The 24,608-nt window shown below is 44.0% G+C and overlaps 1 protein-coding gene across 4 annotated transcripts in view; it reads right to left on the bottom strand.

The window, feature by feature from the left end:
- Positions 1-24,608, bottom strand: part of PDE1C (phosphodiesterase 1C) — a 312,257-nt gene that overhangs the window by 234,276 nt on the left and 53,373 nt on the right. The window contains exon 1 of one of the 4 annotated variants that reach the window (XR_014503860.1): positions 9,334-9,696. The exons of 2 other annotated variants lie outside the window; for them this stretch is intronic. Coding sequence is in view for 1 of the 2 variants with exons in the window: in XM_083407041.1 (XP_083263167.1) it covers positions 9,334-9,418 (85 nt within the window). In the remaining variant the exon portion in view is untranslated. Of the gene's footprint in view, positions 1-9,333; positions 9,713-24,608 lie in introns of those variants that run through there. One more of the 4 variants, XM_083407041.1, reaches the window with a different exon arrangement.

The following is a 24,608-nucleotide window of genomic DNA, read 5'->3' as shown; positions in this document are numbered from 1 at the left end:
GAGCAATTTCAAAGCAATATAAATAAAAAACTACAAAAGCAAACTGTATACAACATATCACAAGATAGCATCAAAATGCAACATAATTACACTATATAACGGGAGGAAACCTCATACGTCTTACCAAAAAGCACACTCCTTAATACACAATAATACAATCAAGGAACCCTGCCACCATACCCAATTTCTCAACAGTCACAATCTCCTTGCACCCATCACAGCACTCCATTCACTTCAGTAAAACACTCAAGCATTCAACAGCCCATAATCATATACCGAATGGTAAGTCCACTGAATAAGAACAAGCCAATAACTGGAGAAAAACAGGAGGAAGCACATCAGTTTCTACCCCATCTCTCACCTAGGGCAACACACACATTCTATCCCCTCCTCTCACCTGGAGAGATTAAGATGTTTTTCACCAACAGATTCCCACCTTATGGGATGTCAGGCACAGCTACCAACATTCCTGATGCCCACCACATCACAGGGACCATTCCAGTCAATCAAATGCAAATAAAGCAATCTTCCTTAAGGATCAGCAATGCTCCAACAACATCAAATTGAAAAGGGCAAAGCGTGAGCTGCTGTGGATTTTCACTGATGCTGCCATGGGCTGAGCTGGCCATGTGAAAGCCACCCATTGCCAAGTACTGACTTGAGTGGAGATGACCTTTCTGTATGCCGTCAACAGCTGCAGGTGAAATGACCTTGTTTGTAGCAGAGGAAAATCCAACATGCTGGATCCCAATATCCTCTTCCACCTTACTGCTAACCAACAACATTGTAGTGAGTCTGATGGGCCTTATCCAACCCTTACCAATCCCAAAGCCTTGTCCAGAGCTTCTGCTGCCACACCTGGATTTGATGTCATGGTGCTTCCCCATTGCAAGCAAACTAATATTCCACCTGCAATTCTACTTTGCCTTCCAAAGTAACTACATTTTGGATCTTTGGGAAAATAATCTTATATCAACACAGATATAAAACTGTGAAAATTTTAACATGTAACTCATCAAAACAACCTGAATTGCCTTTAAAAAGAAGCTTGCAACCAACTAATTGACCAGCTAGAAGAAGAAGGGAAGAAGAGTTTGGATTTGATATCCCGGTTTATCACTACCTGAAGGAGTCTCAAAGTGGCTAACATTCTCCTTTACCTTCCTCCCCCACAAGAAACACTCTGTGAGGTGAGTGGGGCTGAGAGACTTCAGAGAAGTGTGACTAGCCCAAGGTCACCCAGCAGCTGCATGTGGAGGAGCGGAGATGCGAACCCGGTTCCCCAGATTACGAGTCTACCTCTCTTAACCACTACACCACACTGGCTAGGCACATTAGTTAGAAATGAGCAACCACTTATTGCTTAATTTCCCTGTCATCTCTGCCATTCAGGTGCTGCGTATTAGTTCATAAACATTTACTTATTTTATTTCCAGAGCACCTGGCACTTTCTAAACCATCACACCAATTGCAGTAGAGTGATTCACTGCCACAAGCACCACTCCGTACTGATGCTGAAAGTGGACATGGTCCCAAGTGAGTTCACTTTCTATTGCCACTTTCCATTTGCGCTGCAACACTTCTCAGTCAGCAGGCCACAAACGTTGAGTACGTTCCGACATTACAAAAGCTGCACAGAGCAACGGAGGCTCTCAGCTCTTTAGCAACATCTCTAAACAGTAGCACTGCAATTGAAAATAGGGCAGCTGTACATTGGTGTGCAGGCAGGTGGTGGAGTTCACCCTGTGAAAATCAAGAGCTCCATGGGCATTGCGAAGACAGATGGGATCACCACAAGAGGCCTGTCATTTGGAAGCAAGCAGCTGAGAAAGAGAAGCCTACAGAGAATGGGTGCCAAGCTAGGCCGGGAGTAGCTACAATCTCATAGAACCCTCTTCTATTATGTTTCGCTCCTAGCAATTGATCATGTGCGCTTGCTATATGAATTTACTGTGAAATTAGATCTGCAGGACTCAGCCACCTGCCTACACCTCTTCACAGTTTTCAGAGGGATGGCATCGCTCACTTACTTTAACAACATATTGACAATTAGATAGATAAGAGGATATATTTAAATGTCTTTCATGAGACTTGCCTAATGCTCTCCATTGTTTTGGTGAGGATGATCCTCAAAGATCACCTTCATATTCCACAGCAACAAACAAATGCTCTGAATGACTGACACACACACACACACACACTCCAAGAAAATACACCTTGCCTAACATTTTAAAAACATTTGGGATGCCTAAAGATGGCACACCATCTGTGGGTGAGTGGCTGACCTCCAGCCCTCACCTCCTACACATGGGCTAGATTGGCAGAGCTTCTACATGTGACTCTGACCTCAGAGTGAGTCTCTAAGCTTTGTGCTCTAAAATAGTCCGTTCCTAAAGAAATGGGAGGAAGACACCATGTGGACCACAGAGTCTGGTGCATAATAGAAGGCGCATTATACTACACACAGGTCTTATTATCTGAGCCCAATGCGTTGTTTGTTAGGCAAGTGTTTATATAATGAGTCAACGATTTACATTGATTCCTATGGGGAAATTTCTCATTCATTCCTGACCATGGGATTTTGACCCCAAAATGGAAAAAAACCACAACCCAGGAAAAACCTTTGAAACTTTGCAAAAGGCAAACAAGGACGGAAAAACTGCTCTCTTATTTGTCCGATCTCTCTCCCTTCCTTCCTCCCTCCCTGCTCCCCACCATGTTTTCTGGCAAAATGGATGTTGCGGACCAGCAAAACAAAAAAATAAAGCTTTCTTAAAGCTGCTTATTTGTTTACAGTGCTACACACAGGTCTGGCTGTTTGGATATCTGAATCTGTATACAGCAAGGTTTGGGTACTAATTCCTCATGTTTGGATAAGTGAATTCTTGTGTAACAAGCAAGTTTGGATAGTGGGACCTGCATGTACACTGGTCCAATGGTCCTCTACCAGTATTAATACTAAAGATGATGGTGGTGGTTTTATTATTTTCATGCCGCTCATCTGACTGGGTTTCCCCAGCCACTCTGGGTGGCTTCCAACAAAATACTCAAACATTAAAAACTCAGACATTAAAAACCTCCCGGTACAGGGCTGACAGATGTTTACTTCCTTGACATCTGCTGGGAGGGTGTTCCACAGGGCAGGCACCACTACCGAGAAGGCCCTCTGCATGGCTCCCTGTAACCTCACTTCCCACACAGAGGGAACTGCTAGAAGACCCTCAGAGCTGGATCTTTGCCAAGGGTCTTTGTTGTTCTGCTTCCTGGTACAGTGGTGCCTCACAAGACGAATGCCTCACAAAATGGAAAACCCGCTAGACGAAAGGGTTTTCCGTTTTGGAGGTGCTTCGCAGGACGAATTTCTCTATGGGCTTGCTTCGCAAGACGAAAATGTCTTGTGATTCCTGGGGGGGGGTTTCCGCTCCCCACCCCCTTTTTCTAAGGCCCTAAGCTGCTAATAGCCTTTTAGCAGCTAATCCGCTAATCCCTTAAGCCTTTAATAGCCGCTAATAGCCGCTAAACCGCTAATAGCGCTAATCCGCTAATCCGCTAATGGGCTTGCTTCGCAAGACGAAAAAACCGCTAGACGAAGAGACTCACGGAACGGATTCTTTTCGTCTTGCGAGGCACCACTGTAGTGGTGCTGTTTGATTTGATGGGGTTGAGGGGCTGAGTGGAAAGATCAACTTGACTAGCTTCCAGCTCAAAATTTGGGGGCAAACCTTGGAGTGGAGGCAAAAGTTTGGAAATATTTTATAAGGAATTCCCAAAATTGCAATCTCCTCTCCCCTGCTTTTCTTTCTTTAACAATGCTGCCACACAAAGTCATAGTTTCCGTAGAGTTCATTTTGATAGTTATCATTTCTCCTCCACCATGTCCCTGGATAGCAATGGCCAAATCTGTCAATTTCTGCTTCTTATTTTTCTAATATTCAGTTTAGTTCAGTTCTCCGTTTGTGATTTTTTTTTTTAAGTTAGTCCACCAGCACTTATTTTCATGACTCTAATATATGCATTTTTGTACTTGCAAAGTTTAGAGATGTGCTTAATTTCCAAAGATTGTTGTGTCTCAGTCCACATATTGTTGTGGAAAGTATGATAGGGTTGCTGTATTTCAATAAGTAAAAACTAGGGCACCTGAAAATTGTTGAACTTTTTTTTTTAGAAAGACCCCCTAAATTGATCCAGGAAAAGACGTCGCAAACGTCAGTTCTGCCTTTGAAATCCTGGTAATGTCAAGAAAACTCCAGACGTATGGCAGCCCTCAAGTATAAATTTGGTAGGTTTGCCTTTAAGTGTGAACCAAATCAAAATTCCGCCCCATCCCTTCCTTTGGGGCAGTGCTCTTGCATGACACAGAGTTATTTCAAGGGGGATGTGGGGCTAGGCTAGCAGGAGATAGATGGTAAAAATAAGCTTGAAAAAAAGTTTGAAAACAGGAAAAAGAGGGGGGGAATTGCCAGTCAGCCCTCCCTAAAAACTTTCACAAGTTTGCTGCCCATGAACAATTGCCAAAATAAAACTGAAGGCATGTAAAGCATAAAATATTCGGAATTTGTACCAGAAGATTTGGTTTGTTATGATATTTATTTTATTTATTTCACAACATTTATTTGTCACTTGATTGTTAATAAAAAAAACCTTAAAGGTTTACAAAAATAAAAAATGAAATTATCAGCAAAAATGATTAAAAAGAACTATCTGAAGCATTCAAAAAATAAAATAAAATCAACGCTAGGCTAAAAACATTCTACATTTCTGGATGGACTTGCCTAAACAAAAATGTTTTTAGCAGGCACCAAAAAGAGTGCAGTTAAGGCGCCTGCCTGATTTCAGATTTAATTTATTTTTGTATGGGTAATTAAAACATCCATCAATCATAAGTTAAGCGTAGGAGACATAAGCATTGGAAAACCAGATTCCCTTATGAAGGTGTGTTACAATGTTTTCATAAACAAGTTTTAGTATTAATACTTCTATGATTAAATACTTTTACATAGGTAGAATCAGGAGGTGTTAGAGGCTAGAAAGTTAAAGAGAAATTGTTTCTTTTTTCTATGTGTATTTTGCATTTTTAAATTGTCATTATTTGTATGTCTTTATTTTAGCCATGGATTCCAAAGAGAACTGTCTCATCCACATCACTAAGACCGAATCCAAGATGATATGCAAATCATCACCCAATCACAGCACGCCTCCTAAACAGGGTGACCATAACTCAAGTAAAAGAGTATGTAGCTTGGGGACAAAGCTTTCTGGCTTTGTGTCATGCATACTTAAAGAGTTCACAAGGGGGAGTTGAAGATGGGAAAGAAGGAGAAAGAGCACTTTTCACACAAAGCTCCACCTGGTACGTAGGCTGAGACCCTACCTGCCCGCGGACTGTCTCACCAGAGTGGTGCATGCTCTAGTTATGTCCCGCTTGGACTACTGCAATGCACTCTATGTGGGGCGGCTTTTGAAGATGACTCAGAAACTACAACTAATCCAGAATGCGGCTGCCAGACTGGTAACTGGGAGTGGTTGCTGGGACCATATAACACCAGTCTTGAGAGACCTACAGTGGCTCCCAGTACATTTCTGGGCAGAAGTGTTGGTGCTGAACTTTAAAGTCCTAAACGGCCTCAGATCTTTCTGCCTGAAGGATCATCTCCACCAATGTCGTTCAGCCCAGACACTGAGGTTCAGCTCCGAGGGCCTTCTGGTGGTTCCCTTACTGTGAGAAGTGAGGTTACAGGGAACCAGGCAGAGAGCCTTCTGGGTAGTGGCGCCCGCCCTGTGGAATGCCCAGCAGATGTCAAGGAGATAAGTAACTATATAACCTTTAGAATACATCTGAAGGCAGCCTTGTATAGGGAAGTTTTTAATGTTTAATGTTTCGTTATGTTTTTGTATATGCTGGGAGCCAACCAGTCAGATGGGCAGGGTACAATTAGTAGTAGTAGCAGTAGTAGTAGCAGTAGTAGTAGTACAGACCAACCTCACAACACACATAGGAACAAGAGCACATCGCTCACACTTTGCTTCCTAGAACCCTAGCAGGTACCTCGCCTTGAGACACAAATGCCCCAAACCCAACCCTACTCCGCTTCAGCAACTGGGGGGGGGGGGTTGCCTGGAAAGAGCACCACAGAGACAGGTAAGCAAGGAGAGGGAAGATAACATCCTAGAAAGTACAGCTGCTGAAATTGCCTCCCATATCCCCTCACCCCACGCTCTTTCCCATTTGTGAACATATATTGTCTGAATGCTTGTCTATTGTTCTGGGAGGTGGAGAAGATAGAAAGAGAGATAGATATTTGAGAATTAAAGTGAAGTATGCCTCCTGTTTCAACCCAGGTATCAAAAGTTAAGGAAACCCAAAGTTAATCTACCAGCAAAAATGTGTGCTTGGGGAAAAGTCTGCCTCATTTGAGGAGATGGGACGAGATGGCTGTCAGATGTCCTTCAACATCACATATGAATCTGAGCTGCTCGAGAGATTGTGCTGCTTAAAGGGCAGGAAAAGATTCTCCACAACTGCCACCACCCCACACTGGGACACAAGATAGACTGTGTGTTGTACACAGCAGTCACGGCTGCTCCCTGACGCACTTGCATCAATCTGCCAAATAACATTGCTGGCCCTGAAATCAGCTGAGCTGGGATGCTATAAAGAAACTGGCAACATGGAAGCCCTGGATGCAAGAAGCCAAGCTCATACCACTATCCAACTACAAAGCTCACTGGTGGCCTTTGGCAAAGTCACCGCCTCTGTCAAGCTTGCCACACAAGGCTGTTGTGAATTAAACACCCATCTTGGACACTTTAGACAAAGGGTGAGTCTGGCCCGTAGTTTTCGTGATTCTTTTCTTTTTGGAAGCATAAACGTCCCACTTGTGTTTGCATTCTCTTCCGAGCTGCTAAATTTATCCGCTAGAGTTCCTTCCAACTTGAATGTGACAAGCTTGCTCGGGGCTGTCTGACTGCAAAGTTCAGAGGGATGAGAAGAGGCAGGCAGGCAGGCAAAGATCTTGATGCTATAAAGGCAGCGTAGCCCACGCAAAGACTTGATCCTAACTGAGGTGGGCATCCAGTTAGAGCAGATATGGGGGGAATTCTTTAGACAGCCTTCCCTTTTGGCAAGCACATGGGCAGGGGCCAGGGGCAAAAAAGTGCGTAGAGCAAGGAATGAAAACTTTACTTCTGCACAGCAGGCTCATTCCACACACACACACCTCTCTATCCTGCAGCCAGGCAAGCAAGAGTCCTTATCAGTTCAAGGACATATTCCAACCACACTCAACGAGGGTGTTAAGTAAAAGGCAGATACTTGGGGTGGGTTGTATATACATAAGAATTTAACTTTAACCATGGGCATGATCTAGCCAAAATTAAGCACTTTGGACTGTAATCATATGCACATACAGACTCGAGAGGTAAGACACATTGTGAACACAACAGGCCTTGCATCTGAGTCAAATTTCACAGGATTGTGCTGTTTGGGTTTCAGTCTTATGTGCACACTCTTGAGAGCAAGTCCCACCTTAGTTTAAAGGTGCTTACTTTTTGAATAAACACAGAGGGCATCAGACAGCACATATCATTGGTTTGAATAGGAGAATTAGACACAAGCTTAACTCCTTGAAATCAGTGGAGTCTAAATGTGCTGAAAGCCATGCCCCATGGCTACCTCAACAGCCCCAAAATAGAAACACCAAAATAATGCAATTATAAACATGTCACTTTAGTCATCCTAATACATCATGTTTGAAGGAGCATGATTTATCTGGACCATCTAGTCTTTGATGCATAACCCCTATTTACAGCGTAACCCCTACTCAAAAGTAAGTCCTACTGTTTTCAATGGAGTTTATTCTTAGGTAAGTGTGTCTAGGATTGTTGCTTTAGTGTTCAGTTCAAGATCACACACACAATATTAATCCTCAGATTCCTACATGGGTAAGAAACTGTCAATTCCATGCGGCTACAACAATTCCCCCCCCCAAAAAAAGCACATGTTCTGATGTTGAAGTGACTCCCACAGATGGCATCATTTTTAATAACTGTAGAATGCAGCATGTAAGACAGCAGAAAGACCATGACAAAAGTTCTTGCATGCTACCAAGAACCTTTAAGCTCTCCATCTAGCCTGAAGCTCCTGTGCTATTTACATCAACATCAACCCACAGCAGCAAAGAATAAGCACAACACAATCAGCAGCTGGCCATTAGATATAGGAGAAGGCATGAAAGTGAAATTGTTCTTCATAAATAGGCCACTCGGATTGCAAACTAAAATTAAGTCAGCAAGATAGCTTGCTTTGTTAAGGTTTGCAGAGATTTGCATAGTGGAGTTCAGTCAGACGTAAAATTTCAAAAGAACAGCCTGCTTAATTCAGCCTAGGAGTCTAACTACTGTACAGTGGGGTTGATAAGGGAACAGAAAGCAGGAGGGAGGAAGAACCTGTGGCTCTGAGCAATTTTGCTCCCCCCTCTCCATCAAAAAGACAGAGTGGGACAAAGTGGTCTTAGGTTTAAAGGGCTCAGTCCACCTTAGAGGGCTTGATAGGAGGCACGGCTCAGTTCTGGACCCCTTTTTGTCAATGCTCTTAGAGTACAGAAATGATCGCCAAGATCAACGTTCATCTGAGGTTGTGCAGAGTGTCTCCCAGCACTTGAGTAACCACAACCAGCCTCCAGGTCTTTGGGATCAGGTGCAAGCAGAAGACCTGTTTTCCACACTGACCTCTTTTCAGAAATGAGCCACTGTTTACAGCAGGGACTGAGGAGAATGGATGTGATTTGTCTCTTTCCATTTCCAGTTCCACTTCATTTCTGTTTACGTGGTACAAGGGGAATATCAGGAAAGATCTGGTTTGCTGTGTCAGTGACCATGGGTTTACAGAAGCTTGGTAACCTACTTAAAGCTCACAAGTAAGGAAAAACAAAGAAACTACACACACACACACACACACACACACACACACAAACACACAGCTTCTGTGTTCCTGAGCTTGTAGGAAGGAAATACAGCAAGCAAGTTGACAATATGTAATCCCAAAAACACAGGCTTTCCTGAGATAAGGGCTGCCGACGAAACAAAAGTTCTGCATACCTCTTGCCAAAGCAATGCCAAAAACATTACAAGAGCGCGGTGGTTCAGGGCAAGGCACCTTTCCTGAATAAAAGGAAGTCAAAAAGCGGCAGGAGCGACAGAGCAAAGCAAAAGTTACAGGAGGGCAGTAGCATCGTCCAAGAGGCATCTAGGACAAGCCCCCTCATCCACCCCTGTTTCCTACTTGAGACAAAAGGATAAGAGAAGAAGAAGAAACACCCACACAAAGGGGCTCACCAATTGTGAAGCTATAGCCATCAATGCTGAAGGTGGCACTCCGGCATTTTTTAAATCCTTCTTTTCTGTTGCTTGCCTCTGTCATGATGATCTTGCTGGTGAGTGTTCTAGGCAGCAAGAACAGCAGCAGCAGCAATTCTCCCCTTGTGGGATGAGAGCTTTTCTAAGCAGGCAATTAGTTGCCCTTGAATCTCTCCCTTCGGCAGCACTCACCGCCGACTTCACACATCTCTGAATGCACAATGCTGGATCCAAGAGAGAGAGAGAGACATGCCCAGCAGTAATTCTCCACCCCCTAAGAATGTCACAGCAGCATGTTACTGACATACCTACTCAAGAGGTTTTAACCACTAGTTAGAGACGCTGGGATCTGAAATCCAGCAGCAATTAGTGTAACACCGCTGAGCCAAACAAATCAACTGTGCATGTCGCAGAAATGTGGAGGAGCTCTAGGCACAACAGTATGGAACATTCAGCGCTGCTGGGATAGAAGCAGATTGTGGGAATCAGAGCCTCTTTAAGCCTCCCCCCAAGGGACCTTTGAAGATTTGCAGCCTAATCGGCTCCTGACTGTACCTTGGCAAGGAGTTTCTAGACCCCCCCCCCCCCCGGGACCCAAAGTGGTATAAACAAGTTCTCTTCACTTGCCTAAAGGTCTCCATATGAAGTTTCTGAATGTATGTGTCAAAGGAAAGTAGTTAAAAATGGTAACTACCCTCCCCACCCCACTGTTGCCATGTGCCCAAGCCTGTGATCTTTTTGTATCACAGGATCTTCGTGACATGGTAACCAGATCCAGACAGTGAGAAGGCTCCTTTATTTCCATCCTAGAATTACTCTAGACATGCCTTTCCCTATCTTCAATTCAAATCTTTAAAATGTCTAAGAGTGCCAGGACCCTGCAGTCCAGATAGAGCCAGATACAGAGGCTGTGGTGCTGACAGAGGAGCTGACGTCCTTTGGACCAGAGCACCACCACTGAACCAGAGAACCCCCCAGTGAAAGGTGCCCATGCCTGGACCAGATACTGCAGCCCCTGGGTTGACCATCACACTCATCTCTAAGGACATCACATTCTCAGATCTTGTGAGCCAATGCAGGCATCTTGTTTGGCATACATTCATGGAGGGATAGAGTACTAGGTTCCAGGAGGAGTGGGACAATGGAAGGGGTCTGGATGCGAAGGTCTAAAATGCTTCAGCCTTGACCCAGACATTACTGGAGGAAGTGTCATATTAGGAGCTCTCCTTGGTGCTGTAATGACTGGCCTGCCTTGCTGCACTGACCCCATTATGACCCGTGGGACCAGAACAGAAGACCTCATGTTCTGAATTTAAACTTAGTCACCCTTAACCACTCCTTCACAAGGAAAAGAGCTGTGAAATATGATTACAACCCCAAAGATTGCCCTGGTTTCATCACCCAAGATACCTGCTAGGCTTTTGAGCCATCCCAATTAATATGAGCATCCTGCCCACCCCATTTCATGAGGAGGTAACTTTCCCTTACTCAGTGACCCTTTCATCCTACACTCTTTAGTAGTGTGGTTCTCCTTCATGTTCACATTGCCCACTTCAGCTATAGAAAAAATCTGCCCTCCAAATCCAAATCTTGCCTTTGGGTTTATTGTGAGAGTTTATTGAGGTCTTGAACATAGGAGATTGCTAAGAGACAATTCGGGGGGGGGGGGAGAGAAGGACTACATAATGGGACAGTATGGAATTATTTGGGCCATGCAAATGTTGTGGGGTCTCCCCAAATAAGGGTTTCAGAAGCACCTTGAATTGCACTTGCAAGGAAGGCAATAGTGACAACCCAGCCAAGAGTTACGGTACTATTTTCTGCACCCGCTACAGCTTCTAAACGTGTTACCCATAATTCTCTGTCTTAAATTATAAGGGCAGCCTGGCACCTTACAAAAAAAAAAAAAACCTTTCTCTATAAATAAAGCACCATCTGAGCCTTGTCATTAAACACGTGCCCCTCAATTCACCCATCTGTAAACCTGCAGTAACTTCAGCACAGTGGGTGTTCTACAACATTAAGTATCTTTTGAAAGATGCAAAGAATGAGGCTGTTTTAAAGTGCTGCTCTTGCTATCCTTCTCTGGCTCTCCCCCCCCCCCCCCCGCAAGTGGTTTTCTAGGTCACCTAAACAGTGAATTTACCACTTCATAAAAAAGAAGCCATGAAACAAGCTCTCCTCAGAATATGCAAAGTACAGAATAGTCTAAACTTGATTTCATGCTGGTTGCTGGTTGCATCGAGTTATTTTCTGCTGAATCCAAACAACATCTCTCCCTTCTCCTAGCAGGCTCAGGTCCCGCAGCTCTAAAGCAAATTCACTTTCCTTATCTCAGTGGTTTCTCCCAGGACACATTCTTTAAACTGTGCTCTTCAAACTTAGGTAATTTCACTGCTAAATGCCCCATGGCTGCCCTTTTGCATCACACAATGCTTCATGTGGACTGTTCACTAGACATGTCTGGATCCTTTGAGATGCAAGAAAATGTAGCTGTTTAATAAATGCAAGGTGTAATCACGTTGCCTATCAACACTGCACTAAATTCATGCAGAAATTTAATTCCCCAAGATGAAGGAGGGCTGTTTTAATTGAATTTACAGAGGGAGGAGGATGTCTTATAGCAAAAGAGTTAATGCTGAAAGAAGAGGCCTACTGGATCAGACCCAGTGGCATAGCGTGGGGGTGCAGGGGGGGCCAACCGCACCGGGCGCAACATCTGGGGGGGGCGCGCTCGCACTCGCAGCTCTCTGCCCCTACCTGGCTCACTCACTCTCTCTCACTGCAGTGCTGGCTGTGCGAATCCGATCCGAGCCGCCGGGTCGCCGCCCACTGTGGAGGGGAGGGTGCCAGGCATGCGGTGCGGTGTGGAGAGAGAGCAAGGGACTATCTGGGGGAGGGACAGTGCAGCGGGGGGTGCGCAAATTACTTGCCTTGCCCCGGGTGCTGACAACCCACACTATGCCACTGATCAGACCAAAACTCTATGCCGATCAGCATGCTGTTTCCTGCAGTGGCCAACCAATGAAGTCCAGGAGGACACAAGCACAATAGTGCTCCCCTAGGGAGGAGACACTAGGGTGAGGGTCCAAATGTTGGTGGGATCGATTCCTGGGTGTGAAAGAGAAACACCCGGGACCGTGTGTGTGTGACCTTCTTGGTGAGAGACCAAGAGTTGCTGGGGAATGGTGACCTGGTGAGATCATGGACACCATTCATAGGCACATAACACAGGATGCATGGCAGGTGGTAGCATGATCTGCGTGCTGGATGGGGGCTTTTTCTTCAAGGTCCTGAGGTTTGAGAATGCATGTGTCAGAGTCAGGATGTGTCTGCGTATTGGAAGCAGGGGAAGGTATGTACTACCAGACTTTTAGAAGGCATCTGAAGGCAGCCCTGTTTAGGGAAGCTTTTAATGTTTAAATAGGTTATTGTATTTTAATATTCAGTTGGAAGCCGCCCAGAGTGGCTGCGGAAACACAGCCAGATGGGCAGGGTATAAATAAATTGTTGTTGTTGTTGTTGTTGTTGTTGTTGTTGTTGTGTATAAGTGGTCACCAGTAGGGGACAGTTTGGTGTTCTGGAGAGAGAGGGTCAAAGAAATGAAAGATCTACCAGCCCATTTTCCGAAACCCTAAAGCAAATGCATTCCATTCACACCCCTAATTTAGATGTAGAGGCCATTTAATTAGAGGTGCTAATGAAGTTTGAGTGGGGAGGGAGGCAGACTCAAAATGCAAACATCACCCACTCGGAAATAGGTGTTACATTTTAAGTACAGTGGTACCTCGGGTTAAGAACTTAATTCGTTCCGGAGGTCCGTTCTTAACCTGAAACTGTTCTTAACCTGAAGCACCACTTTAGCTGATGGGGCCTCCTGCTGCCGCCGTACCGCTGGAGCACGATTTCTGTTCTCATCCTGAAGCAAAGTTCTTAACCGGAGGTACTATCTCTGGGTTAGCGGAGCCTGTAACCTGAAGAGTCTGTAACCCGAGGTACCACTGTAAAGCCAACACTGACTTGATACTAGACCCATCTCAAAATGAGGTGCATTGGAACCTGGCATCAGCCCTCCCACAATACTGGAACTATCAGTGGCTCAATGTGGCTAGTTTGCAAGTCATTTTGAGGATGAAATCACTTGTATCCATTGTGATTTAGGTTCCGCAGTTATAGCCAGTGAATCCGTGGAGATGTCTGGAATGTGATATTGATAGATGAATTTCATTTTATGTGGCTTGAGGATGTGGGCAAGGTCCTAGGTTGGGTTAATGGGCCCACTTGCATGCTGGGTCCTTGGCCTTCATTGCTTTCAAAATCTATCAGGGAGGGAAGAGCTTGGTTGGACCAAAGAGGTTATAAATGCCTTGTTGGGAATGGGAATGCCTTGAAGGGAATGGTCCTGTGTTGCCTTACACTGGCTGTGGTGAGGCTTCTGCAGAAGAAACCTTCCATGGGCACTGAAGGTTTGAATAACTACAGAGCAGTAGCAAATGCCCTATTCCTGAGAAAGTTTCCAGAATCAGACCCAGACCCAGGTTCTCTTGGATGAAACCAATTTTCTAGGCCTATTTTAATCAGAGTTTTAGCCCAGTATTGGCACTGAGACCATTCTGACCAACTATCTGGATGACCTAGATGACCAGGAGAGAGACACCAGGAGGGTGAGCCTGCTGATTCCATTCTGCAGTGTTTGCTACCATCAACAGCCAATCTGATATCTGTTCAGACTGGCGATAGAGATACCAGTTTTACAATTCTGGTTCTAACTGGTCAGTTGATCCCAATCAGATCAGGAGGCTTAGGGACATTCTGCATAACTAGAAGGCATTACCATTTATGCATCATGAAGCAAGTTTACATCATCAATTTTACCTAGTAAACGTTACCTCAAAGTGACTGGTAGCAACCATGTTATTTTTCCATGAAACACTAACAGTATGTGGTTGTATCTCTCTGTGTGTATATATAAGTGTGTGAGAGAGATTTAGAAGAATCCATAACCAGGGTGATTTATCGAGGGATTACATTTTCCTATAAAATTAATCCTGTAAACGTCTGGAATCAAACCTCATGCCTTAAGCTCTCCAAAATGTCCTCAGACATGAATAAACCTTAAACCGGGGAAGAGCTCCTCAGGAAAGATGAACTGAAATCCCTGTAATTATGCTATGATAATTTTTAGCTAGCTAATGTGATCACCCTTTTCAGATTGGTTATGGCAACTGTGAGATCCGTGCCTGAGAGATTCTGAGAGCCTTTCCCCTCCCATAGAAACACACCATCTGGATGTTAGGATGACTTCATCAGGAAAATACATTCTACTTCAGTGGTATTTGGTTTTACACAGAATAGCCAGAAGGCAATACAATATTTTTTTTTCTAATGCTCAGCTGTTTCAAGTTTGCTTTCCTTTTACTTACTCCAAAGCTGACCATTTTCTTCCATGCCAAATTCTAATGAAGCATTCCAGAGCCTGTTGCTTCTGTCACTTCAGATTTTTCACTTGGTGCAGTCACCCGTTTAATTCATAACGGCATTAGATGAGAGTCGGGGGGAAATATGGCAAATGGGAAGGAGAGATTAAAATTAATGATGGGATGGATTCCAACCAAAGCATTTCATTCCATATCTGAATTGTCAGCCACATCATTGTCATATTTAAGAACCCACTAATTCACGATGGACTGAAATCAGCCGAGAGCTAAGTCAATTATCCCTAATCTGCCAGATGAATACAGGCTCTCCTCTGATGCCAGCTCTGAAAATTATTGTTGGACTTGGACGGGGAAGATACAGGCCTTAACTCAACACAGCAGGCCCTTCCTGGGCAAGAACCAAGTACCCGTTTTCCATTAGGCTACATTCAACGTCACGCTTGCTTTGCCCACTGGGTAAGAAGAATAGAGTAGTTAAAATCATAGAATCATGGAATCATAGAATCATAGAGTTGGAAGAGACCACAAGGGCCATCGAGTCCAACCCCCTGCCAAGCAGGAAACACCATCAGAGCACTCCTGACATATGGTTGTCAAGCCTCTGCTTAAAGACCTCCAAAGAAGGAGACTCCACCACACTCCTTGGCAGCAAATTCCACTGTCAAACAGCTCTTACTGTCAGGAAGTTCTTCCTAATGTTTAGGTGGAATCTTCTTTCTTGTAGTTTGGATCCATTGCTCCATGTCCGCTTCTCTGGAGCAGCAGAAAACAACCTTTCTCCCTCTTCTATGTGACATCCTTTTATATATTTGAACATGGCTATCATATCACCCCTTAACCTCCTCTTCTCCAGGCTAAACATGCCCAGCTCCCTTAGCCGTTCCTCATAAGGCATCGTTTCCAGGCCTTTGACCATTTTGGTTGCCCTCCCCTGGACACGTTCCAGTTTGTCAGTGTCCTTCTTGAACTGTGGTGCCCAGAACTGGACACAGTACTCCAGGTGAGGTCTGACCAGAGCAGAATACAGTGGCACTATTACTTCCCTTGATCTAGATGCTATACTCCTATTGATGCAGCCCAGAATTGCATTGGCTTTTTTAGCTGCTGCGTCACACTGTTGGCTCATGTCAAGTTTGTGGTCAACCAAGACTCCTAGATGCTTTTCACATGTACTGCTCTCAAGCCAGGTGTCACCCATCTTGTATTTGTGCCTCTCATTTTTTTGGCCCAAGTGCAATACTTTACATTTCTCCCTGTTAAAATTCATCTTGTTTGTTTTGGCCCAGTTCTCTAATCTGTCAAGGTCGTTTTGAAGTGTGATCCTGTCCTCTGGGGTGTTAGCCACCCCTCCCAGTTTGGTGCCAGTGTTCCCTTTCACTGAGTAAGGAAGGGAAGGCGCTTGCTTTGAAAAGGACAATCTACAAATTTATGTACAAGAGCCAATGCTTGTGGTATATTCAGATAATTTTAGACTCTGGGTTTAATGGCCTGTGAGGGGAGAGTGCTTGTCTTAATGGCCCTGAGAGGCACCCCCTGGACAATTAAGTCCAGTCAAAGGCGACTGTGTAGTTGCGGCACTCATCTTGCTTTCAGGCCAAGGGAGCCAGCGTTTGTCCACAGACTGGTCATGTGGCCAGCAGGACTAAACTGCTTCTGGTGCAATGGAACACTGTGATGGAAACCAGAGCGCACAGAAATACCGTTTACCTTCCCGCCGCAGTGGTACCTATTTATCTACTTGCACTGGCATGCTTTCAAACTGCTAGGTTGACAGGAGCTGGGATCAAGCATCGAGAGCTCACCCCGTCACGTGGATTCGAACAGCCGACCTTCTGATCGTCAAGCCCAAGAGGCTCAGTGGTTTAGACCACAGCACCACCCAAGTCCCTGGCTAGGCCCTGTGAGGAGGCTGTCTTTAGATGATAATATCTATCACTTCAATTACTTCAAAATATGGCATGCCAACCCTGGTGAATTTGGGGGAGCCTCGCGCATATTGTGCCAAGTGGGGTCCCTGGCCTTCTGCCCCAAATGCAGACCCTGAGTATACGTCTGAATGCCCTGGGTTGTCCTACAGAGCAGAGGGCCTGAGTGGTAAGCATAAAAAGTTGCCATACATCAGTGGCGTAGCGTGGGGGGTGCAGGGGGGGCCGGCCGCACTGGGCGCAACATCTGGGGGTTAGGGTTAGGGGGCGCAAATCCACGGGTTAGGGGGCAAAAATCCATGGGTTGGGGGTGCAAATTACTAGCCTTGCCCCGGGTGCTGACAACCCACGCTACGCCACTGCCATACATATATGTCTATGTTTACTCATTGCTCTCTGGGATCTGGGAATCTTTGACATTGTCTCCTACTTGATCTGTTTAGTTGTGCCTCCCTTCTGCACAACAAAATGTGTGTTCTACCAATGAGAATACACTCCCTTCTTCAACTCAAATCCCACAAATGCAGATTTACTGTATTTTTCTGTGTATAAGATACCCCCATGTATAATACGCCCCCTCCTTTTGGGGACCCCATATTTAGAAAATGGGCATATGCACTATCCCCCAGATTTTTAACCTTATTTTAAAGTAAAAAAAAACCCTAGTCTTATACATGGAAAAGTACGGTGATTGTTTTCATGCTACCTGACAGAGCTAACCAATTGCCATGGATACAAGAATCCCAATCTCTCTGCAAAGCTTCAGAGACTGGGTTTTATTACAGATCAGAGGCCCTCCCAGTTAGATGACAATTTGCAGGTGTCCATGTTTCTGTGACTAAGGGAGCAGTCTTCTCTGCTGTGGCTCCCATCCCCTCAGAGATTTGATTTACTCACAGTAATCTGCTTTCACTGCTTATTGAAAACTTATGTATAGTGGTACCTCGGGTTAAGAACGTAATTCGTTCTGGAGGTCCGTTCTTAACCTGAAACTGTTCTTAACCACTTTAGCTAATGGGGCCTCATGCTGCCACCACGCTGCTGCTGCTGCACAATTTCTGTTCTCATCCTGAAGCCAAGTTCTTAACCCGAGGTACTATTTCTGGGTTAGCGGAGTCTGTAACCTGAAGCGTCTGTAACCCGAGGTACCACTGTATTTACTTAGGTCTTCAGGACCCATATATAGGTCTTTACTAAGTGGTGGATACTGTTGTATTTATGGCTGTGAACCACCTTAATGTTCCCAGATCATTGGCTTTCATATATATTTTCATATATGCATATATATTCATATATATATTGCTTTCATTAAATAAGAAATAAATTACTGGCAGCTTTCAGATATGCTTGCGTCAAGCCAAATTCATTTCCTCGCAAAAGCCTTTCAGACATTTCCAAATTCTTAGGAACTGAATTGCTATTGGTAGATCAACAAGATTTTAAGTGTTGCCATTCTGCTTCAAGGAGTACTCCGTGTGACTCAGAAGCACCAGAAGCAAAACACGTGCTCTCTTGAAATCTAATGGGAAATCTCTTGAGCTGAAAGAGAAAAATAATATTTTCTGTTGCAGACACAGAAATGTGCAGGCAAGGTGCTCCTTTATTTTCTAACGGGGGAGACACAGAAGAGCGGCTAGAGAAGTATTCTAATATATACTTGATTTACAAAGAACGATCCCTTATAGCTTTATCCCACCTTCATTGTGACTGAGCTGAAACTTGCATTAGTGAAAGGGGAAATAAAATGAGGTGCATGTCTCACATGGTCATGGTTTCCTCTATTCAGAATCGTCACTGTAAATCCTACTTTTAAGGATACAAATCCCTTTGAGGCAACTTGCGAGAGTGTAAGCTGAAACTCAACAAAACCATAGTGTCAGAGCCTGCAAAACATTGTCACATGGTCTACAGGCAAGTTTGAAATGACTCCCACACGCAAGGATTAAGACCTTCTGGGAGATGATATATAATGAAATGAAAAAGGTATTTAAATATACCTTCCTGAAGAAACCAGAGGCCTTTCTCCTGGGCATGGTCGGCCAATTGGTGCCAAAGAAGGATAGAACTTTTTTTATGTACGCCACAACAGCAGCAAGAATACTCATTGCAAAGTACTGGAAGACACAAGATCTACCCACCCGGGAAGAGTGGCAGATGAAGCTGATGGACTACATGGAAATGGCGAAAATGACCGGCAGAATCCAAGACTAGAGAGAAGAGTCGATGGAAGAAGATTGGAAAAAATTTAAAGTATATTTACAGAAATATTGCAAAATTAATGAATGTTAGAAGAATACTGGAATGAAGTTATATGGTTTTAGCAGAAATGCTATTAAGAATTATGTAAAAACTGATTGTTAAAGGGCTAAAGTGGAAAATGTAAAGTTAGATTGTGTCAAGATAAATTATAGAACAAAAAATTGAGAAAGAGGGAGAGGATTTGCTGAACCAGCTAATTTGAACTAGAATACAAAAAAGGGAGGTGTGAGGAAGTCGAGGAAACAAGCAAATGAAAGATAAAGATATGAAAATTTGGATGTGTTTTTAAATGTTTTTGCTTTTTCTTGTTGTTTTGTTGTACTGTTTTTCTCTTTTTATTTTTGATGTATTGTTTGTTAAATTTTTTATTATTTTTTCACTTTTTTTCTTTCTGTAACTATTAAACATTTAATAAATATTATTTTTAAAAAAATAATGAAATGACTCCCACACAATGTTATGTTATGTTTTGCCACCTACACACCGTACCCTATTTCAGTTCTCTGGATCAGTACAAAACGAGTTAATTTTTTTTTGTGTATATCCAGTCTGAACTGATGCGTGAGCTGCCTTGGGACCACACTGAACAGACTTCTTAGCAATCATCTGCTAACCAATCTTTAAAAATAATAATTAAAAAATGGGCACGGTCTATCAAACATATATCTTCTGCCATGTGGGTATTGCATGAGGGTTTCCTTATTGGATTCTCCCAATCTCAGCCCATCAAATAAGAAACAGAGTGTTACACACTCCAGGTGTTTTTGTAACATGTTAGTAATTTATTTTTCTGACAAGTCATAGATAGAATACCTTGCCCTCCCTCTTGGAACTCTGAGTCCTCATCGCTCCTTCCTTCACTTCCTGCCGCTAAACTTTTTTTGTGTTCTTGGGATTTCATCACAACAAAAATTCTGATGAGATCAACAGAATATCTATCAAAAGGATCTCATGAGTTGCATCAAACCCCTTTGTTTATCCCCCATAAAATACTCCCATCGGAAAGCAAGATGCTCCTTTAATTTCCAAAGAAACAAAAATCTTAGGAAATTTGCTCATTATATTGTAAACCGCCCTGTGGTCCCTGGATGAAGAAATGTATGGAAATAATAATAATAATAATAATAATAATAATAATAATAATACCAAACCCAAGGATGGAGCCAAAAGGTTTACCAACCAAGCCTGTAAGTAGATTAGCAATGAATGTGAATTGTAGACAGCCTGTGTGCTATCCAGGCTAGATGATCATTTTACTGCCTATGGGACTCTGTTTCACTTTCAAATCATACCTGCCTGAAGAGAGGAAATAATAATCAAGCTCAGTCTACCCTTTTTATCAGGTTCCAGAGCTATGAAATGCACTAGTCAGGACAGCCTCTGTTCCTGAACAAACAAAAAGGCCCTTTTGACAATTCCAACTGTTCAGAAATGCAACATTTAATTCTAATCAAGGGAGTACCGTATTTTTCCATGTATAAGACTAGGTGGGATTTTTTTTACCAAAAACATAGGTTTGAAATTGGGGCTCGTCTTATACAAGGGTAGTGCTGAAGGGTGTGGGTGGGTCAATTTGGTGTGAATCAGCAATGTCCATTTTCATGGAGGTAAAATATTTATGTGTACCATTTGTATGCACAGAAACCCCTCCATTGCCTTGACCTGAACAGGGCGGAGGGAGGCACCAGCAGCGGTGAGCAACTGTAGTCCCGTTCCTGTATGCGTAGTCAGTCAAACATTGACAGAGAATAAATATATCGAGAAATGGGAAAATATCAAGAGTGATGAACTTAGCAATCCACATCCAGTATTTTCTCTCCCTGCTCAGACTTCATGAGTTGTACCAATGATTGGAAAACTTTACTTCCTTCCCTAAAACCCTCCTGCTCATAATCAATGTGTAGCCACAGTGGAAGCCAAGAAACTAAAATGTTATCATATTTGTGTGACTTGCTACAAAGCGAGCCAACCACCGAGCAGCCACTCAGTGGTTGCCCAAGCTCCTGATGCTCCTTCGTTGCCAAGCCAACTCATTCATCTCCCTGAATGTTCTCAAATGATGAGAGCTAGGCGGCTGTTGTTGCTTATTTTTTAAAAAAGGAGGTTAGAAATCTGTCCAGACAGAAAAATAAAAGGGGAAAGTGTGAACAGCACTGCCTGACACGCCCACCCCTCCATTTAGGAATTTAGGTCACCGTGTTCACATGAAATTGATAGGCACTGAGGGAAGGGAAATTAGAAGTCTTCTCACGCAGCCAAGAGGAACATACAGCTGAAGTTTCATTTCAGAGGAGCAATATTCTGCTTTTCAGGGACCAATATATTTCTGTTTCGCCTTGAAATGGGGGAGAGCTGGTACCTTCGTGCTCTTGGAGGTATTTTTTAATCAAGCGGTATCTAGATCTTGCTAAAGAAAGAAATAAAAATCTCAGAAGCATCTTGCTAGCCACAGCTAGGGAGAGGTCATTGTGTCTTTGTGTGTTTTAGGCTGCAATCCTCTACACACTTTCCTAGGAGGAAGACGCACTGGTCGAAGAAGAAGAAGAAGAAGAAGAAGAAGAAGAAGAAGAAGAAGAAGAAGAAGAAGGGGAGTTTGGATTTGATATCCTGCTTTATCACTACCTGAAGGAGTCTCAAAGCGGCTAACATTCTCCTTTCCCTTCCTCCCCCACAACAAACACTCTGTGAGGTGAGTGAGGCTGAGAGACTTCAGAGAAGTGTGACTAGCCCAAGGTCACCCAGCAGCTGCATGTGGAGGAGCGGAGACGCGAACCCGGTTCACCAGATTACGAGTCTACTGCTCTTAATCACTACACTCCGCACCGCCGGAGCACGATTTCTGTTCTTATCCTGAAGCAAAGTTCTTAACCTGAAGCACTATTTCTGGGTTAGTGGAGTCTGTAACCTGAAGCGTATGTAACCCGAGGTACCACTGTACTAATTTCAACATGAATGCTGTTGGAGTAGGGCTCCTCGCCTGCACCTGACTGCACCATAACTCCAGAGATTTAGCTTCCTGCTCTATATCTCTGTTATCGTCGTTAGAATTTTGCAGAATTTTGCAACGTGAACCAACCATGCAAGAGTCCCTGACATCAAGACCGGAACTGTTGCAGCTTCTTGCTATACTTCTCTAGTGCAAAGGTGTCCAAAATATGTCCATTTCTCCCTATAGCTTCACCATATATTTAAAGAAAACCAAATGAGGCTGGTCCACGATAAGAAAACTGCACCCTATTTCTCTTCCTAAAAATCCATTTTCTTTCAGGTACCTTTTGTGTAACGTTCTATTGCACTTCAGCAACTTTCTGGGGTGGTGGTAGAATGGGGAGGGGACAAAATCATGGCTTTATCTTGACACATGAAGCTGTTGTGATTTACTAAACCTCTGTTACTGTAATCATTTATGGCCAAATATTCTGCAGACTGCTTACTCCCGCAACATCCTCATCTGTCTCCACCACTCTCTTCAGCCCGTAGCGAGAGAAAGGGATGCAAAGAGAGCCCTAGATAAGCACCACTTTGAGAGACCCCTGCAACGTTCAGCACAATATCAAGCATTAGCAGGCACTTGTACGATCCAACAATCGCTGTTATACAATGGCCTTGGAATATTGTACTGGAGATGTGAATAAAAAGAAACCGTAGAATGCAGAACACTAAAAGGTTCAAGGCAGAAACAAAATACATTTTCCCGCACAACCTGGGCAATCAGCCCTATATTGTCTAAAAAAGCCTCTTCTAGATTTATTTTTGTGTGGGTGTCTCAAAACACCTTACACAGAAGAAGCAATTTTTACGGGAAGGGGAGAAAAAGGAGGATACAGATAGATCAGTTAGGAGCCATCTTCCCAGATTCATCCGTCAACCAGCACTAAAAGAACCAATCCAATATGTGGATGGTGTTTCGTAAGCCACCTTGAGGACTTTTTCAGTGAAAAGGCATTTTTAAAAACTTAAATAAATAAATATTAGCCAATTTGATTTTTTAAAGAAAATTCAATTCTGAGTATTATATTTGCACTTAGCCCTCGGGAGAGCACGGCAGCCTGCCAACATCACCAAGCCAAAGACAGACCGAACTCTCCGCCTCCACTTAACCCCCAAAGTCTTCCATGCTGAGATGGGATAGCCATTTTTCATCACACACATACACACACACACGAAGTGTTAAAATGCTCTGAAGGGAACTGATAAAAAGAGATTCAAAGCCAAAGGGTGAAAAATAAGCGTGTAAAACTGCACATGCACACTGCTCTATTAAAATGAAATTAATAAAAACCTCGGGGTCGTTATTTTGCTCATAGTGATGGAGAGCTGCATGGGAAAAGAAAAGCAACAATTATTTTTTAATGGCACAGCTAATACCAATTTATACTCAGGGCAAAATCAGCAGGAATAGGGCACATTTTGCAGCCTGAAAGGAACTTCTTCTGGACAAACTTCCAATCGGGTCCTCTCTTTCCCCAGGCAAGCAAGAACAACTGTCAGTGGCACACACTGGGTCCTCAAAATTCAGTGGTGCCCTGGGCAACACTAAAATTTGGTGCACATACGCACACACTGTGTTTAGGTAAGTGTGTCAACAGAGCTCAGGCTCATAGTCTGTCTCCTCTTGAAAAACCACAAGCTCGAAATCCCAGAATACACGCTGGTTACAGCTTGTGGTTTGCCTGGAGTGAGACAAACCATGAGTCCTGGTTTAGGTGACACGCTGTGCAAAACCATGGCCTCACTCAGAGCAGCACAGAAGGAGAACCAAAAGAAGAGCTCTGGAGCTGCTGTCTCTTTACCATAGCTGTCAACTTTTCCCTTTTCTTGCGAGGAATCCTATTCGGAATAAGGGAATTTCCCTTGAAAAAAGGGCAACGTTGACCGCTATGCTCTTTACTGGGCGATGGAATGCTTGCACATTCCTATTAAGGCATAGATTGTTTCGGTATTGCATGCAGCCAGCTCAAATAGATACAAATATATCCAAACAATATCTCTATAACACTGACGCAAGTTCACAAATCAATGCCAAATAACAATGAACATCATAAACCAGTGTCGTGGCGTGGGTTGTCAGCACCCGGGGCAAGGCAAGTAATTTGCGCCCCCCCCCCCCCCCGCTGCACTGTCCCTCCCCCAGATCGTCCCTCGCTCTCTCTCCGCACCGCACCACACGCCTGGCACCCTCCGCTCCACAGTGGGCGGCGACCCGGCGGCTCGGATCGGATTCGCACAGCCAGCACTGCAGTGAGAGAGAGTGAGTGAGCCAGGTAGGGGCAGAGAGCTGCGAGTGTGAGCGTGCCCCCCCCCCCAGATGTTGCGCCCGGTGCGGCCGGGCCCCCCTGCACCCCCCACACTACGCCACTGCCATAAACCCACAAGAATTCAGGATCACCGCTCAAAAGTCCATTTCAGCTATGAGTCTTTCTCAAGTTATTGATGGTTTAGTCCCCTTAGGGAAAAGTTGTCAGATTCCAGCTTGAACCAAGACAGCTATATAATAGGTGCAAATCTTCAGACATGGTGTGCCTTCTTTATAGACAATTTGATTCTGATTGCAGCTGTGCTTCTGTTTGGATATGTTTGAGTCTCCTTATTTAGGGTATAGATTGTTGTTGCGAGACTCTCATTGCCTGTA

The sequence above is a fragment of the Podarcis tiliguerta genome (assembly GCF_965153285.1).
Source record: "Podarcis tiliguerta genome assembly, chromosome: 12".
NCBI lineage: Eukaryota > Metazoa > Chordata > Lepidosauria > Squamata > Lacertidae > Podarcis > Podarcis tiliguerta.
This window is presented reverse-complemented; position numbering and strand designations above follow the sequence as displayed.